At 39.5% G+C, this 18,118-nt stretch overlaps 1 protein-coding gene across 1 annotated transcript in view; it reads right to left on the bottom strand.

Annotated features, from left to right (window-relative positions):
- PPM1L (protein phosphatase, Mg2+/Mn2+ dependent 1L) overlaps nucleotides 1-18,118 on the bottom strand; it is a 98,860-nt gene extending 80,742 nt beyond the window's left edge. The window contains exon 1 of the mRNA XM_054835100.1: nucleotides 17,720-18,118. Coding sequence (XP_054691075.1) covers nucleotides 17,720-18,118 — 399 coding nt within the window. The remainder of the gene's footprint in view (nucleotides 1-17,719) is intronic.

Raw genomic sequence — 18,118 nt, 5'->3', positions numbered from 1 at the left:
TACTAGTCCTGGACATCCTAACAAAAAGCAGAAATTAATTTGATAAAGCTGCACAATCCTGCAGTTCTTTTCTTCTTTTTGCTCTTCCTCATCTCTTTCCTTACATACTTGCATACACTAAATCTTTTCTTTTTTGGTCTCAAAGTTCTGTTTCCATTTCATCTAGATGAATGCCTTGCAACTAAAGAAGTCTTGAGAACTTTAATCTGCAGTGGGAAAGGCAGCAGTTGCATCAGGATTACAACCAGGGAGCGATGAATTATTCAGCCAATATAAATCTACAATTTTTACTTTATGGACAACTTAAGAAAATTATGAACTTCACTTTTAGGGCAGTTTTAAGCAACCTTTATGAAGTAGGAGCAAAAAGTTACTCCAGCAAACTCTCTAATCACCTCCTTTGTTAAAGCCAGTATACATTGACATGGACAGGATTATAGGCTAACCATCTCCTTCCTACGGTCAAATCACAAGCAAGTTGTATACCTATAAGCAATGAAAGCAAAATTTCACAGATCTTAAACATATACCCATGTAATAACAGATTTCATTTTAAATAAGACCTCTCTTAGCTGTTAATAAACCTCTGTTAAATATACTTTCAGGCTATGAAACCTTTATGGTTATTATCTGCTTTCAACTTAAAAAGAACAGCAACATTTTGGAGTCTGACCTCCTACTGTTTACATACGCACTATGACCAAACATGCAGAATGTTTCTCCCCACGCTTGATTCATTAAATGACTATGTACGCAAATTTCTTGTCCAGAAAAACAAGAGGAATTACTAACTTTGATGAAATCCAGATATAGTGCTGGCTAGTGCTTTGCAAGCTTCCCTATTCATGTTCCAAAACCATCTAAATCCAGATTGTCAAAGTCAGATTACAATTCAGTTTTCAAGACAGGATATGAGGATTTAAAGCCTGTACTTAAAAAGCTGCATATAAAATAACAAAAGCTAATATCTGTAGAATAAGTAATTAGTACTAAATTTCCTCATACAGTAGAATCTGAACCAGCACTTGTATCTTCTCTTACCAGCTAGAAATCCCAGTTCCATCCTAATGAACAATGATCTGGTTTCATGTACAAAACCCAAGTATTAACTCTCGCAAGAGCTAACGAATATTTCATTTCAGCAGTTAAACATTTCAACATTGCTGCTGGGAAAAATGAAGAGGAATTAAGTAGGTCTGGTGGAGACAGCAGAAGATATATTTATACTGAAGATAATCTAAACTACTGTGCTGAAGTGCTAATTTTAAATAGCTTCTTTGCATATTGCTAGCATGTGGCTGTTGTAAGATGGAGACCCACACAGGCTAACTTTACACATCTTTATTCAGTCTCAAAGAGTGCTGCGACAGCTACACAAGTCATGGTACTCAAGTTAGTTCAAACAAACTTGCATATGCCACAGTCACAGCGGTGACGGTGGTACAGGCATGCCTTAGTCTCCAGTTATCATAACCTGATACAACTGTGCATGCTATTGCAGTATTTCTCCTCTTCTTAAGAAATATTTTAAATGAGTGTTAAATCCATTATAGCCTCAGGCTTCTGTACTAGATGCTCTTTTTCCTGATTAAGAACTCACATGGTAAAGCAGGAGTTGGCTCTCTGCAAATCTTGAAGTACATTAAGGCGCACTGCAATTAGAAGAGAGATACTGATACACAAGACTGCAATTCTATTCTTGTATCACCTCTCTGAGTCCAACATGGGAATACCCAATATTACGAAATGCAGAGAAATATATTAACAGCCTGTGTATCTTGCTCACAGAGTAGCCATCTTTCCTTTTTCACTTTTGGCCCAAACAACAAATAGCTAACATATCAAGAGCTTTGGAAACAATGCAACTGGAAACAAAAGAGACCAATGAATACCTAAGAACACTCAGAAGCTTCTCTTTATGGTTGCTTGCACCCACACAGACATTTTTGTGTTGTCACTGCTCCCATCTGGGCTGGTGTGGGCTTCGATTAGAAGGTCCTGAGGAAAGAGCTATCCAGCTGCAGGAGCAGCGGTGTCCATGATTATTACACACACACACAAGTGCACAACAAAGCCAACTTCTATAAGTCAGTCCAGTATATGGGTTCCTCTTGATCCTTGTTTCAACCTTTGTTTTCAAGCTGAAACAGAAATTCTTATCTTTACCAGAATGAATCAAGAAACAAATTGGTTTTCTATATAAGGGAAGGGAAAAGACTTGGCTTGTGTCACTTATTTTTTAAATTTTCCCTCAAATCTCACTTTGGACTGATGAAATATTCAGTTTCTATTCTTCAATAAATTAAGAAGTCAAGCTCTTCTGTGCAGTGGATAGTGTCCCATAATGCTATAAATTCTGCTAATGAAAGAGGAAGACAGCAATAAGAAAGCCTGCACTTACGCCTCCCCTTTCAGGACCATGCCCCTCCATAAGCAGGTACCCGACAGGTATGTGAGGTATGCACCAGGCAGTTAAGCCCATCCTTACTTTGGTCCCTTTGGAATTCTGCTGTAATTTAAAATAGCTCTGCTTTTTTTCATGTTCATGCAAATAAGAGATCATTAACATGCTTACTAATTCCAAGTGGTTCAAATGGTCTCAAATATTGAATATTATCCCATTTGAAATAGTAAGGTTGCACAACAGGGACAGGTCAAGGCAACATTGGCCTTGTATCTCCTACTGTAGCGCAGGGAACACTGCTAACTCCTAAAGAGCCGGATCCTTCTCTAATTTATAAACCTAGAGCACCATACCTAGAGAATTAGAGGAAAAACTGCAGAGTGCTTATGGAGTGCTGCCAGCGCTACACCACTGTTAGACTTCCCTGCAGGCACCTCTGCACCTGCGCACACCCCTGTGAACCAGGGGCCAGTACTTCCAAAATCCAGATGCAAAGAGGCACTTTCACACCCTCCTGAAGCATATTGGTGGGAACTCTGCTCCCCAGGACACAGGCATCTGCAGAAATACATTAATAAAAAAAGCTTTCCTGGAGTGTTTTGACTCATTTTCTTGCTATAAAGACAGCTTCATGACAGGCTCTTGAACTCTGACATTCAAGTAAGTTCTTGAGTATTACAGCTTAATGACTGAAGTAGAGAAGGCAATGGTGATGCATTTTGAAACATTTATTGGGCAATCTAGATTCTCTAGCAGCTCGGGGCCTGGGCATTAGCTTATTCTTACCACTAATTACTTCTCCCTACAAAATATTTACATATTTGATCCTTTTGAGCACTCACGATCTCGCTCTCTCTTGGTTTTTGTGGTTTTTTTTTTTTTTTTTTTTTACTCTCTCACTAATTCTTGCTGCACAAAAACAAAGCCTGTAGGTTCTTTCCAGTGGTGTGGAGTTGTCTACGCTATAAGCTTTAGGCCACAGTAAGATCCCTGTTCAGCTGGGGTATACACACACTTTCATCATTTGGTTTATTTGATTTCCTCTCCTCATGTGGCTATACAGAGGCATGGTAAAACACAGACACCCCACTCCCATTTTAATTCATTTAATTTCCTTTTATTGTTCCCAACTCATCCCTCTTCTCCTTGAAATGCCCCTCACTGCTAAGAGCAATTTTCTTGCCATACAGCACTTCAACTCAAGAAAGATCAGGCAATCTTAAATGTTTTATTAACATAACTGTGAAAGTCAAAGCCAAAACCACTTAAACTAGATCTTCTGGGGCATTTTCATGAAAAGAATAAACCCCCCCATGTTCCCTAATTTAACTTTTCTTTCTTTATTTAAATCAGAAAACATTACCCATATTCACTTCCAGCCTCCACATTGCTGCTGTGTTCACATCCCCAGCCTCTTAGAAGTTGGTCTCCTGGATCATAAGCTTCCAGAAGATTTTAGTCTTCCAGGGCATTTATTTAACTCTCAACACCAGAAAACTAGAGAGAAGAAAGAGTACTGCCTCAGGAATCCATGCTGCAACACCTGCAGCAGTTAAATTGCAAGCAATAGATTGCTTGCAGTGACTCTCCTTTATGTTGCTCAAGAGAGGACAAATTATGCCAAGTTTTCAAGTCTTGCCATTACCTCCCTACGCTGAAAAACTCTTGTTGGCAAAGAAAGAGAACACCAAGTCCCATTCCAGAGAAGCAGGTGAGCACAAAGCTTAAGTTCAGCTTCTCCTCCAACACGGTAGATAAGGGCTGGAAGTTCTGGGGGTTAATTCAGTTAAATGGTTATGTGCTTGGGTCTTCTGAAACTGCTAGGGAAACCCCCTCCAGCTCCAGAAATGACCGACCGATGAAGTGCCAGAGTCACAGGTCACGTGCGTGATGAGTTCATGACGTGCACAGCAAGTTTCAGCTATCAAATCAGCCACCGGGGCTGGGAGTTCACTTAACAAGAAACCAGTTGTGCTGTTCACCCTTCTTGTGTCCAGCCAAGCCAGTCAGTGACCAGCTATGTGTAGCAGCTGGCCATCTTCTCACTCATGCCTTGCTATTTAGATCACTTTTTAAACAAAAAACTCTGTTTTACAACAAGATGCTGAAAGAATTCATTGAAAATATGACCAACAGTAGCACAGCGCTTGCCCCAGGTTCAAATCAGGGTTTCTCACAGTGACAAGGACGTGTCAGTAACATTGTTTTGGCATGAAAGACGACCACTAAAATCCACGGTACTAATGCAAAAAAAGCGTTAATGCTACTGGGTCTTAGGGGTGCCATTATTCTTGATAACCACATTAAGAAATGAAACTGAAGACTGCAAAACGTAGCAGGTAGGCGATGGTGTTACATTAAATAACGGAGGGCACACAGTTCATGATGTCTGTGTCCGACAGAAAGAAGGAGCAGTTGCACCTGAAGAAGGAGAGGGGGACTATAAAGTTCTATTTTCAGTTGTGTTACTGACTTGTATCAGATCAGCCAAGGGACATAAGCAGAAATTTAAGCCTGTAAAATGATCTGAAAACACCTGTTCACAGAGGTATAATATGTTTTTGTGACACACTTTTGAAATACTTTGAATCAGAAGCACAGCAAGGTCAACTTAAAGCCGCTGTGACAAACAAAATGCTAAGTTTTCAATTTGCTCATAAAAAAAAAATCTCAATTAAAGGGTGTTTGTCACTGAAATTGTATTTAGCTCTCCTATCAATTGGGAGTGCTGGGAAACTCAGTAACAAAACATTCCAGTAAAAATATCTCTCTTGCCTATAATAGGTTTGAGGTTATGGCCTTTCATATTATTCATCAACATGATTTTCATCTTCCTTCACAGTCAGGTTTTTCCTTAATAAGAGACACGCAACCCGCATGCCAAAAAAGCTTTTAAAACCTACATTTGAAACAACTAATTCCAATATGCAGCTGGATACACTTTCTTTTGGCTCTTCTGCCATAGCATCATAATGTTGTTTATAGTTTATTAGAAGCAGCTATCTCAACTGCCAGTCTTGAAAGTTTACATGAACAATATACAAACTCCAACTTATGCAACTTAAAGTGTGGGGTGCAAAACCCAACACATCTCCCAAGAGATACTGTAATTTACTCAGAGTATTTTTCTAGTCATCGCATGCAGACCTGCAGCACAAACCAGTACGCAGCTACTGGTTTGAGCTGCTCTATGTCACTACCAGGCAGACCGGCACTGTTCTTTAACTGGAGGCAGATAAGTTAGATAAAAGTTGCTTTTTAAAAAACCCCACACGTTATTTAAAAATAAAACTATTATGAAATTTATATCTCAAAGCCTGAGAATATATCACCTTAAGTAATTAAAATAATTATATATTAGAATATTTATAATATACTTTATATATATATATTTGTATATATGAATTGGCACATACTTGTCTCTGAAGGTTAAAGAGAACTACAGTTACTGAACTGGTAATATCTATGTACTACCTCCTACCAGAGCCACTAGGACAGAGCCTTTGAGCACAGTTAAATGAGGACATCAATACTGTAGCAAAGAATACCTTACAGGATAGCAGGTTCTCCTAAGTAGGAAAAAATGTGGGATTTTGAAAGTATTGACTATTTTATCATCATTCTTTTTGAAGAGCTTAGCTTGATCAGGTAGAATTACCTCCAATTCTCGTCTGTCTTGTGCTAATTCAAGTTATAACTAACTGATATCTGAGGAGATGGTACCTGACCTTATCACAGACAATCAGGAAGATGCTTGATAAGAAGGCCTCCATCACAAAACCGACGTTACAAGTCCCAGAAGCGTGTCTCAAATCAATTCACCCTCCACGGGCTTAAAATGTTGCATACAATTAGTTCTCGATGCAAATCATTCAATAACTTCTAACAAATGTACATACATCATTTGGCTTCTTATTTAGTTTTTTGTTCTGCTTTTATTTACAGTTACGATATCCACACAAAAATAGGGTAAAAAAATCTCACCAAATAAATAATTGATAGTAAATACCACTCTCCTTTTCAGAAACAATACCAAAACAAGTGAATCTGTACATCAGGATACATAATTGCTAAAATAAATACTAAAGAAAAAAAAAGAATTCACGTTGATGATTTAGATGTTTGTCAATTTAAACTATCACAGAAAGTGTTTATTTAAAGCACTGATTGAAATAATTCCATCCCAGAGGCAGGAGATTGCTCCTGCCCTCAAAGTTAAAAATAATATCACCATTAACCTCAGCAACAATTTTCTAATTGCCAAAAATTACAAATCTTTTATGCAACATTCATCCAGAGAGAATTCAATCACTCTACTTTGCCTTCCAAAACCACTACTGTAATAGTAGTTGTAAGACAAGTCCCTTTTAAAAAGTCAAACTTACGTGATGTATTTTATATGAAAGCATAAAACATTTTGCAAAATGAAAAACTTCGTCATACCAATCTCTTCGTATATTAATGTAGCACCTCACGTTGGTACTTATGCATGAAACATAAGCAAGAAGAGGGGCTGCTTGGAGCTCTTCTCTGACATGTCGATGCCAATTGGCACTATGAAACAGGCAGCTGGTCCTACATTTTGTTCTCTAAGTCCTGAGCAATAAGGACTGTCAATACATGCCAGCAAACCAGTGACCATCAGTAGAAACAAAGAGGGCAAAGTTTAGTTCTCAGAGCATCCAGAGTTACAAAACTGTTAGTGCTCTTTCAAGGGCCATAAAGAAACCCTGTCAAAATGCACACTCACACACTCTGTTTCTCCCAAAAATGCAGAGATAAAACGGTATTCACCTAAACCACAAAAAAACCCTTACACATACATCTCTTGGGTTTTGATCTCAGGCAATAAATGGTACATTGAAACTGGTAGTAGTTTTCCTATGGCTGCCTGGTGATCTCGCTAGGACAGTGTCTTATTAAATACAGCCAAGTGATACAGCAATCTAAAATTAAGGCAAGCTACAATGCAAAAAACACACACTACTCTCCCTTTTCCCTCTACTCACATTCTTGTCTTCAAGTCCCAAACTCCACTTCTCGTCTCCCTCACCCCCTTCCTACGTCAGCATCCCTGTGCCATGTTATTCCGGTAAGAACACTGGATGCTTGCAATTGCATGGACAGAAAGGGTAGCAACACCTTTTTTTCAAGCAGTTACTAAAAAAATTACTTTCCTTGTCACGGTTCAGAGTTAACTGCATACCCAAGACCTGACCAGCAAGTACGCAGCATGAGGCCACTTGCCTTCACCTCTCTCCGATGGGAATCCCAGCAGCATCCTGCCCATGGAAACACCCAAGGGGGCTTAGTCCTCACGTCAGCAGCTATGATCAGGTGTGCTGAGGATAACGGTCCCAGTATCAGGTGATCATTATCATAAGCCTTTCACAACAAAATCTTGTTTAATCTCAATTATGGGAGCATATAAGTTATAACACAACCATCTGCACGTACTGCAATTCTACTGACTTCCATCAGTTTGGTGTCTCCCAGTTAATGCCACTTCGGCGAAATGAGATTCAGTCTCCTTCCCAGCATTGCTGCTTCTCAACTAGAGACTGCTTTTACCTAGTTTGTGCTTATGTTCCTACTTCTCCTTGCATGATTTCCCTTTTCTTCCATACCAATAAAGGGCCAAACGTAGGATGATGAGTAGTATATAACTAATGAACATACTATTTTTGTTCAGTGGGATCATCCAGACTCTTGTCCAACTTCCCTGCTTCTCAGCAGAAATAAACCCACTGTAAACACACTGCATATGTCAGATAAAAAAAAAAATTAAAAGCACCTTCACCATCCCACATAGTGTCCTATACATCTTTTAAAAGACTTAGGTAAATAAAAAAAAAAACCACAACAAAACAAACAACAAACTAGAAAAATTAGAAAAAATCATTCACACTCAAATGCAGGAAAGTAGATGAAAGCTCAGGGCTATGAACATTAAGAAAACTAAGATGACAAGCATGTTTTGTCCTCCCCTTCCTCCTACTCTCACACTAAGTTTCCATTCCTGAACCATACAACCTTAGATAGACATTTAATGCTGATCACAATCAGCTATTTTGATATCTCAGCTTCAGCATGTGTTTGGAGGAAGAATATGTTTCAGGGAAAGTTTAGGCAATTCTGAGGTGCAGTCCGTGTGTAGACTACCTGCAAATAAATCATGTTCCCATTTAAAATGCAAGTTTAAAGAAATGCAAGTGAGCCGTGGCACACCAGAGAACTATATTATGGGCCATGCACTTTCACTTATCAGAATAAATGTTTCATGCCCTCCAGCAGTTTTCTATCTAGTAGAGAATGAAAAAGTAAAGAGATTTAGTACATTAGAAAAACGTATTGATTGAAAGCAGTACTCTATGACAGTTTCAGCTATTATAACAGAACTTAATAAAATCAAATGTTTACCCCTGAAGGGGATTTTGAAAAAAAAAAAAAAAAAATAGACTTTTTCAACATTTATGACAATGAGAAAATTTGCAAGGGATAACATTTTAGTGCTGAAAGTAAATGCAAATAAATGTTCATTTCTCCAGGCGAGCTTTGAGGTTTGCCGACATGACGTGCTATGGATAATTGCATTGTGGTTTAGCAGTTAAAACACGTACTTTGATTGTCTGGCTAGAGATGTCAGCTGCTCACACAGCTGTGAATCAGACAAGGTCAGAGATGATGAGAGCCAGCAATGTTTCAGCATCATAATCAATTTGTATCAGCAGCAGTAAGATTGGTACTTTGTGCTGCCATGCAACTCTCAGAAGTTTGTTATGGCACCCAACCGAAAGAACGATGCTTCTTCCTCTCCCCTCGTCCGTGTTGCTTCTATCACGAAACAACTCAGACGCTGCTCGCCCCAGAGCCCGAGCCCCTGTCCCAGCTCAGTGCCATACATAACCACCCAACAGCTACTTTCCTGGAATAACTTTTCTACAAGAGTAGAAAGAAAGGTACATTTTTCCATTCAGATTATTTTATGGCCTGCAAATTACTCTAGACCTGAAAGCCTAGTCTTAAGAAGTACTTTCTGTTCTTATTATCTCTTCAACGCAATCAAGATAGTTCAGTTATACCAGATAAGCAACAGATTCATCATCTAAACATCAGGCCTTACAGCATAAATGGGCAGTTATTTAAACTACAATTTATACAGTCTGATCAGTCTCCCCTACTTACCCTGACTCGAATATTTATTAGTATTCTGGCATCTGCAAACCTTTTTTCTTGTAAACTGCAATGAAATTTACTTTTTTTAAAAGCCATGCTGCTTTCAAATGAAATTTCTACGTTTGGCAGTAAGTTTTAAACTGCTTTAATAAAAACACTAGCTAAACAACAAGACTAAAAGCACACTAACAGCCCAAAAGAAAGAAATTCTCCAACTTGTTGCAACTACTCATTCTGCATACAACTTACAATGGCCTGGAGATCACGAGCACTCTGTAGGTACATCTTTGTCAGGATGGAAACTTCCTTTTGGACTTAGCTTATCTGTTGTCTTTGTTGTCTTATTACCTTCAGGGTGAACTGAAGCTCCACAGGGCTAATAAAGACAAATGGTCATTAAATCTTCATGATCTTATTTTACATGGAAGATTTCTTGGGCTGGCCATGAGCCAGAGAAACTGGTCTATCCAGCTAGACTGGTATCTAGTGAGAGTCACTGAACACTGATGATAACATGAATCTGACTAGGAAGTCAGCAGCCAAAGGGAACCAATAGTTATAGAAACTGTTTTAAAGAATAAGATTCTCACTCATACCTACTCCCCTTTTCAGAAGGCAGTGGCACAGGGCATACATTCCCAAACTTGTTACAGAAGTTTTTGAACTGGGGCGCGCACGCACACCGCTAGGAACATGCAGATTATTTTAATCAGCTCAGATGTGCCACATGGTATGAGCAGCAACAGCTCATATTACTGCTCGTCTTTGGCATCCTGCCTGAGATGCAGGCTGGGCACCCCAGCAAAGGCAGCTACTGCTGACACGCGCCACTGTACAGATTCCTCCTGGGTCTGCTTGTGTCCCAGCACAGGCGAGGACCTACCCGGTGCAAGGACCCAAGGGCTGGCATGGGCAAAGAGAGCACAGCTTATTGAGGTAGAGCATGCTGTAAATGGAGGAAGGTGTAAGGTTTATGGGATGGCTCAGGTACAAAAACAGGGTCACCAAATTGCCTGGACAGCAGGGGATGTGGGCGTGTGGGTGAGGAGGTTTGCTTTGTGGGGGCACAGAGTAGGGAGGATGGCAGTAAGGCCTAAAGGGTGGGCGAGTTCACTTGAACTTTAAGGTTTTAACAAATACTACAGTGAAGAAGTGGAGCTAGAGGCGTATGACTTTCTGTGCATAATTATAGCAGCTGCTGCCCTTTAATTAGTTTTGGGAACTCTCCTTTCAAGGGCGTAGATTCAAACCAAAAGGCACTAGAGAAGGAGCATATAAGCATTTTATTCCTTTTTCTAGATCTATCAATATCTATGCTGTGCTTAAAGTGAAGAGCAAGTCCTGAACCTGGAGACCTAAGAAACATTAGTGCCAGTTACCCTTGGATTGCCTTTCTGGGTCACAAAACTTGACTGATCTTGCACATGACCATTTCCAAGGAGTTCAGCATGTTCAAAGGCTCCTGGGGAGGGGGGAAAGGCGCAGCACCGCCCATAGTTTCACTTCTGTGAAGGCAACACCTATGGGCTGATGAAGCACGCTAGATGGGCCAGGTGAAGGGGGACAGGGCTGAAGGGTCCCGAGAGCAAGAGAAAATTTAGAGGTGCCAGATCCAGTACATGGGAACCCAGCAACTAGTACAGGGCCTTCCACAGGGCCAAGATGCTGTAGAGAATTGCAGCTACCGGCAAAAATTAGGCAGCAGCAAAACAAAGTATCCATATGCCAGGAGATTGTTTAAAAAGTGAAACTGCCAGAAGCCAAAACTCAGTTTTAAGGAACAATTTACACCATAAATATTTGGATCTCTAACAACAAGGAGGAAGGAGAAATACTACTCTGGTCCAAAACAGCTTCTGAAAGCATGACACTCAAGACAGAGCCAGAGCAATTTGCTGTTTTAACTAACCCCACAGGATCGAAGAATCCTAATTTTCTTTCTTTCACACTATTAAACACAAAAATGTCCAAGTTCCTGACCTGCAGAATGGAATCAATCAAAATCCTACTGCCCCTGAACTGTATTTAAATTTGTTTATTATACATCCCGGCTGGAGACCAGGTTAAACGGGACTAGGTAACAAGTCTTCACCATTGCCTATGTTGTGTGGTAAGCAGTATCAGTAGCACAAATCAGCACATTTTCAGGCAATTTAAGATGTTGCTCATTTCTGAGCCTTGGTCCATCTTTAGAGATTGTTTATGTATCTAAGGATGTGGCCCCAGGAGCGCTACCGCAGGGTATCAAGTTAAAAAGCTTCAGGCACTCTAACAACTGCGGAACATTCCTGTTCCGTAGCTGTGAAATATCCTCCCCTTCTACGGCGATGGATAGCCTGCTGAGCATCGACCATGCAGCATGAGCACGCACACAAACACTTCCGATGGAGTTACTCAAGTTCATGGAGAAACTTACATGACTTTCATAATCGGAAAGCATCTAAGAATCAAAATTGATTTAATTAAACCAGGGGCAGTCAGTTGGCTGCCTGTGTGCCCAAACATGGAAGCACTGATCCAAGCTAAGCTGGCAGACTACATTTAAAATTAATTGACTTTTTGATTTTTATAAAAATTGAAAAAGACTCAATTCTACACCCAATGATACAGCTGTGAATGGCAGTGATAAGAGTTCCTACTTCCAATTACATATTTTTACGCCATTTTAATCAATTTCAAGTCACAGTTTTGTACAACAAATGAGCATATAGCGTAGACCTAAAATCAAATAAGTGGGGATTTGTAGGGTGAAAATCATAACCCTGTAACATGATATCCAAGCATCAAAACTTGGATAAACTAAACAAAATTACAGAAATGATCCTGTATATCATTTTGGTTTGTATTTTAGGCCACTCATATGGAATTTATAAGCAGATTTGAGACTTGCATATCAACATGACCTCACGTATGTAAATATTTATTCAAACATTTAGGCACTTTGCAGAGGATTCTATATTAGAAATTGAATGAAATTACTATAAAAGGAAAACCATCCCAGCAGCTTCTTTTTAAAAACTGCAAATCCTTAAAGACTTCACCTCACAACTAGGCTATAACATCCATAAAAACTCAAAGCTGTTGTTTGATTTATTCTTAAATTATATAAAATCTTAAGTCATTAATCATAGAATCTTTAAGGTTAGAAAAGACCTCTAAGATCATCAAGTCCATCCTTAATGGCCTTTACTCAAAAGTATGATAGATAAATTTTCATCACTAAGTTTGCTTAAGTAGTTCAGTATCAGAGGAACAGGTTTTGAATTAGAATTAGCAGATCTGGATAAATTTAGAAAAAACCCAGAATGGTTAGCTTTCTCTTCTTTCAACACAGCATAAACACCTTCTGCTATTAGCATCAGAAACTAAGAAAAAAGAAAAAAATTCAAAGATCACCAAAATAAAAATATTAGCTCATTAGTTCATATTTGGTAGAAGGCAAACATTATCTTCCAACTGTCAACCATCATCTCCAATTAAATGGAATAAATTTCCCCCTATCAATGTCTGAAAAGATGCTCATCATCATAGCACAGCCTATACCCAGGTGATTCCAGGTCATCAGTTTGTGAAGTGGTTAAAAATCCTGTTAACTGGCACAAACACAAGCGTCCAGACACTATGTCCTATTCTGACAGTACGATTTACAGCTGCTCTGCCAATATCCTTGTGTGTTTGGTAAATTTACGGTAGTTTACCTGTTCACCTTCACTGAGGACTAAGTAAGTCATCTCATATTCATTTAAGGAGGGGAATATGCACATGAGCTATTACCATGGTACGCAGCATTTCAGAAGTTCCCTTCCCAACCCAACCTCACGGCAACTTGTTTGTTGCAGCGGGCCTGAAGAGGACAGCAAGTTCACCCCAATAAATCAGGGAGGAATCAATCATGCTTTCAAGTACCTGTATTTTAAATGCACAGCAGGCTCATTTAAACACAGCTGGCACGGTGCCCTCTTCTCCAGGCCTTACCTCGGCATTCACATTTCCATAGTCTCAGACAATGCCAGTAAGGACTCTCACCATTATCTTCTAACCTTTCCTTTTTTTTTTTTTTTTTGTCTTTGTAAGTTAATCAGTAACCAGAGACTTCTGCCAACAGCTCCTGCTACTGATTTCAAGGTCCTGTGGCACACAAAGCATTATGTGATTCTGTATGTGGTTACAAACATTAGCCACTTATACAGCAAATTCCCTCCCTTCACATTTAAGCTCCCCAATCTTTCCCTACACTATGAATAAAAATAAAAAGGTGTATTTCACATACTGCAACACTCTATCAACAACTCTAAAAAACTATTATATCATGCAAAATGCTCTTATCCACACCTACAGATCATAAACAACATGCCTTGCCATGTTTCTATTGAAGGAGGCTAAAAGAAATAAAAAGAGCAAGACGTTTTTTATGAGACAGTTACTGAGCTTTAATTTCTCACCGTTGTTATCCACATTAGTTTATGACTGCAAACAAGCACAGGCAGCATTTAAGGTACTATCTATTACTAGAATTATTTTTAAAGTCTTCACTCATAGGGTTAGAAAAAAACAATGATATGCGACATAGCCATAACCATAAAACTGCAGATGGTAGCTGAGCTACTTTGTTCTTGTCTAATACTGAGATCTCACTAAACTGTGTGCTTAAACCTTAAATATTTGAGAAAAGAACCCTCTAGTAAATGCTACTTAAAACAGTTAACTTATTCTGATTAAGCATCCATCCTTTTGGTTGCTCAGCTTTCAAGCTCATTGTTTGTTATTTTGTCATTTATGTAGTTTGCCACTTCCCAATCTTCCAGTCTAGACAGCCCCAAAACTTCTAAAGAAAGGAAAAAGGGAAGGAGCGGGGAGGCACTCAAGCCATCTTTAAGCCTTATAAAGAAGCTGCTGAGAGAACAAATACTTTCTTCTCTTCTTTTATGATTCTAAGTTAGATTACCTTGAAGACTCCTTTAGCCAAAATCATTCAGTGAGACAACAGGCAAAAACTTCTCTTCATTCTTTCTAAGTCTACTTCTTTGCCCTCTGCCTGTTCTGCATTATTATTATATGTTCAAGAAACAAAACTAACTTTTATTAAAAGTAAGACTGCACAACACACCACGTATCAAGTTTTATCTCTGAAATATTATTGCCTTTAACAAGTAATTGCAGCAGCACAGAGCATTAATAATTATTTTTGCTTATTGCTTTCTCATCAAGCCAGCCGCAAAATTTAAGTAAATGGCTGCCAACCTATTCAGGCTAAAATTCTAAGATGGAAGAGGAAATGACATAACAGAAAAGTAGAATTTATGCAAAATGTTGGCAAGATTTAAGCAAAACCCAGAAATCTTCATAAATTAGCACTACACAGTAATTCATATTACTTGAATCATGCTTCTCTATCCTTCCACTTCAACATGATATGGCAGGAAGTAATTAATGGAGACACACTCCCTTGCATATAGCTGGAAAGAATTAATCTAGCATCTCATTTGTGGTATTGTCTGTTTGGAAAAACATTTTTTCCCCCATATAGAACAGTGTTTCACATGAAACTCCAGAGATTAGCAATTCTTTGTTCCTTAAATACACAGAAAGACATTTAATGGGAGCCAATACGGAAAATTTAATCTTCACAAAGGCTTTGCTACATATGTAGGTAAAGTGTTCCACAGAGTCATTTATCTTTTAAAAAAAATAAGAATAAAATAAGACACCCAGCAAACCAATTCAAATAGAGACCTGAAATTCAGTATTATATACTACAGATTAAATAAGAGCATTAATTTTTGCTATTTCTTCTCCCGCCCCATTTCTACTCAAAACTACAGAACCTGCTTAGATTAAAACCTATTTTTCATAATTTATTTTTTGCTGTATGCACAGCACACAGTTTGTGTTCTTCTCATCAGTTTTACATAAAATCTAAAGCTAGAAACTACTTATGTCCCCAATGATTATGCACTTATTTTTGTAGGACTAAAGGCCACTAAGAACAGCTGGCGATTTCATTAGAAAGATAAATAAGAGATACTAGATACATACTTTTTTAAAATATTAACTTTAGTAAGGTTTGGAGAGAGATCTGCTAAACCTTTCAAAATGACAGGCCTCATATAAAAGCCTCATACTTTGCCACTGAATCAATTAGAGCAAGTTCTGAGGAACTGGAACACAAAAGACAAATGAGCTTTCCACAGATCCAGTATTATCATTAACGTATCTTATGGATGTAATTCCAAGATCCACAATAAAACAAGCAAGTAAAAAAATATATATAGGACACTTTCTTGTCATTTAGCTATTCTCTGTGTTAGTTTTGGATTATACTGAGTTTGCAGTCAAGCGTAAGGCAAGATACATATACGATACAAAATCAAAGAAAGAAAGAAGATCCCCTTTTCACAATGCCAAAGTCTAAGCGCGTATATCATACTTCTATCTGTAACAATCTCAGAATACTGTTTAAAAACATGACACAGATATATCCCGCAAACTTGTTTGGCTGATCAGTTCAGACAAGGAAAACTGTCAGTTCAAACAAAGGGGAAGAACGGCAGAAGACAGAGCACAAGCACTTTCCATCCAAAGCTTCAGAAAACAAGCGTCAGATGTACCAAACACACTGATCGGAGCTAACATTCCTTCAGGAGAAGGTATGTACCAGTTTGCGATATATATACATTTCTACCTGTATTCCTCGAAGGCCGATGAATAGCAAAGTGGCACAAGTATGCCAGTAAGAGTTGGCACAGCTGTGCCCCAATTGAAATCAGACATAAAGAGGAAAACAGGGTTCAGTCGTGACCAGAATTTTTTATGAAGTTGACAATTTTCAATATCCAAAGTGTCTGCATTATTTTAAAGGGGGCAAAATGCTAGACATTGTGAGACAGCAGTAGGACAGACGACTGACTCCCTTTACAACCGTGCAGACAGCAGCAGAGCAGCTTTTCGATTGTGTGCTTAAGGCCTGGATTTTTCAGGCAGCACTTACAGGTTTAGAGGGGCAGCAGCTGCCGTCCTTGTGCTCCATTAGTGTCCAGTTATCACTGCCAGTGCTTTTCTAGGAAGGACTTTGACTACTTGATCTGTGAAAGCAGCTGGAGGAACACCCAAGCTCTCTTGCTGCCTTACCCCTCCTCGGCAGGAGCACTTACGTGAAAAACTTCAACATTTCTCTCCAGCTTCTATCAGCCCATCAAAACCCGTAAGGTAATCTTATACCCAGTATAATGGCTGCTAGAGCTAATTTGTCACAGAAGGACAAATTCTTTGTCCTTTTCCACAGTTATGAAACACGTGCTTTGTGCTATACAAGTGCTATATAAAAAGCTACATGGCAGCACTGCAATCCTAAATGAAGAGGAAGCTATAGTTTCAACATTCGTCATATGAAATAAATGAACTATCCCATCAAGCTGTAATACTAATTACATAACACAACCTAAAGGAAATCACCCTGCCTAAAAAAAGTTAAGAGGTTACACACCAGAAAGTTGCAAAATTACCGTTTTCCTGGCTTCCCACTAGGGAGGGGACAAGTACGACAGCACAGTTGTAATGACTTAAAAACTACATGCAATTCACAAACATGATACTTATTCTCAGTCACTCGCTGGTCTTCACCGGGGAGTGAATTACTGCGAAGACACATTTCACATACACCAGCTTTAAGGCTGCACACACGCCTGCCTTTAAGAGGGCTCCTCTCTAACCACGGATGAGCGCAGCTCCTGACAGGAGGGGGAGACCAGCCCGGTGCCAAAATCAGATCACACCACACTTCGCTGTAACAAAAGATGACTCCAGGGAGTTTGTGCTCATCATCGTTATTCCAAGCACGTAAGAGACACCTCCAACAGCTTTTACTTCAATTAAACCTTTACTACTGTAACGGGCAGAAGGGGTTTATACCGTGCTGATCATGGAAGGCGTAATGAGAGATAAAGGGAATTAATCCCTATTTAGAGACTCCCTCCCCCCTGCTCCAAGAAACAAGGACACCCACCCACCCCCCCCAACAATATCTTAAGATAACTGCACAAACCTGGTGGGCGAGAACACATCCATTCCTTGCCCTGTAACCATCCTCCCCCACCACCCCTTTTTTGTTTGTTTGTTTTTTGTTTCCAGCTGAGCACTTGCCTCTCCTCCGTGCCCATCAAATATCCCGAAGATGGAGGGGTGAGTCTTGTTCACCAGGTCAGTGATTACTTCGAACCTGTCCTCCATGTGATCCCTCCGGCCTTGGATAGAGTAGACAGCCACGTTGTGGCTCTTGAACTCCCAGGTCTTGGAGAACTCTGCGTCCAGCACGTCTAGCCCCCCGAGCCTGTCATTCTGCATGATCTCGGCCACCTTGCCCTTCACCATCTTCACCGCATCCCTGCTGGACTTAACAATGGTTTTCACCTCATCCGTGTGGAAGAAATAACTCCACAGGGCCAGGCTGATGCACAGCAAGAACAGGGTCTCCGGTCTAAGCAAGAAGTAACGCATGATCCGACCCAGCAGAGACAGCAAAGTCATTGTATCCTCTATCAT

Source organism: Grus americana, chromosome 9 (genome assembly GCF_028858705.1).
Source record: "Grus americana isolate bGruAme1 chromosome 9, bGruAme1.mat, whole genome shotgun sequence".
Classification (NCBI taxonomy): Eukaryota; Metazoa; Chordata; class Aves; order Gruiformes; family Gruidae; genus Grus; species Grus americana.
Note: the sequence above shows the minus strand (reverse complement) of the source record. Positions and strands in the feature narration are given on the sequence as shown.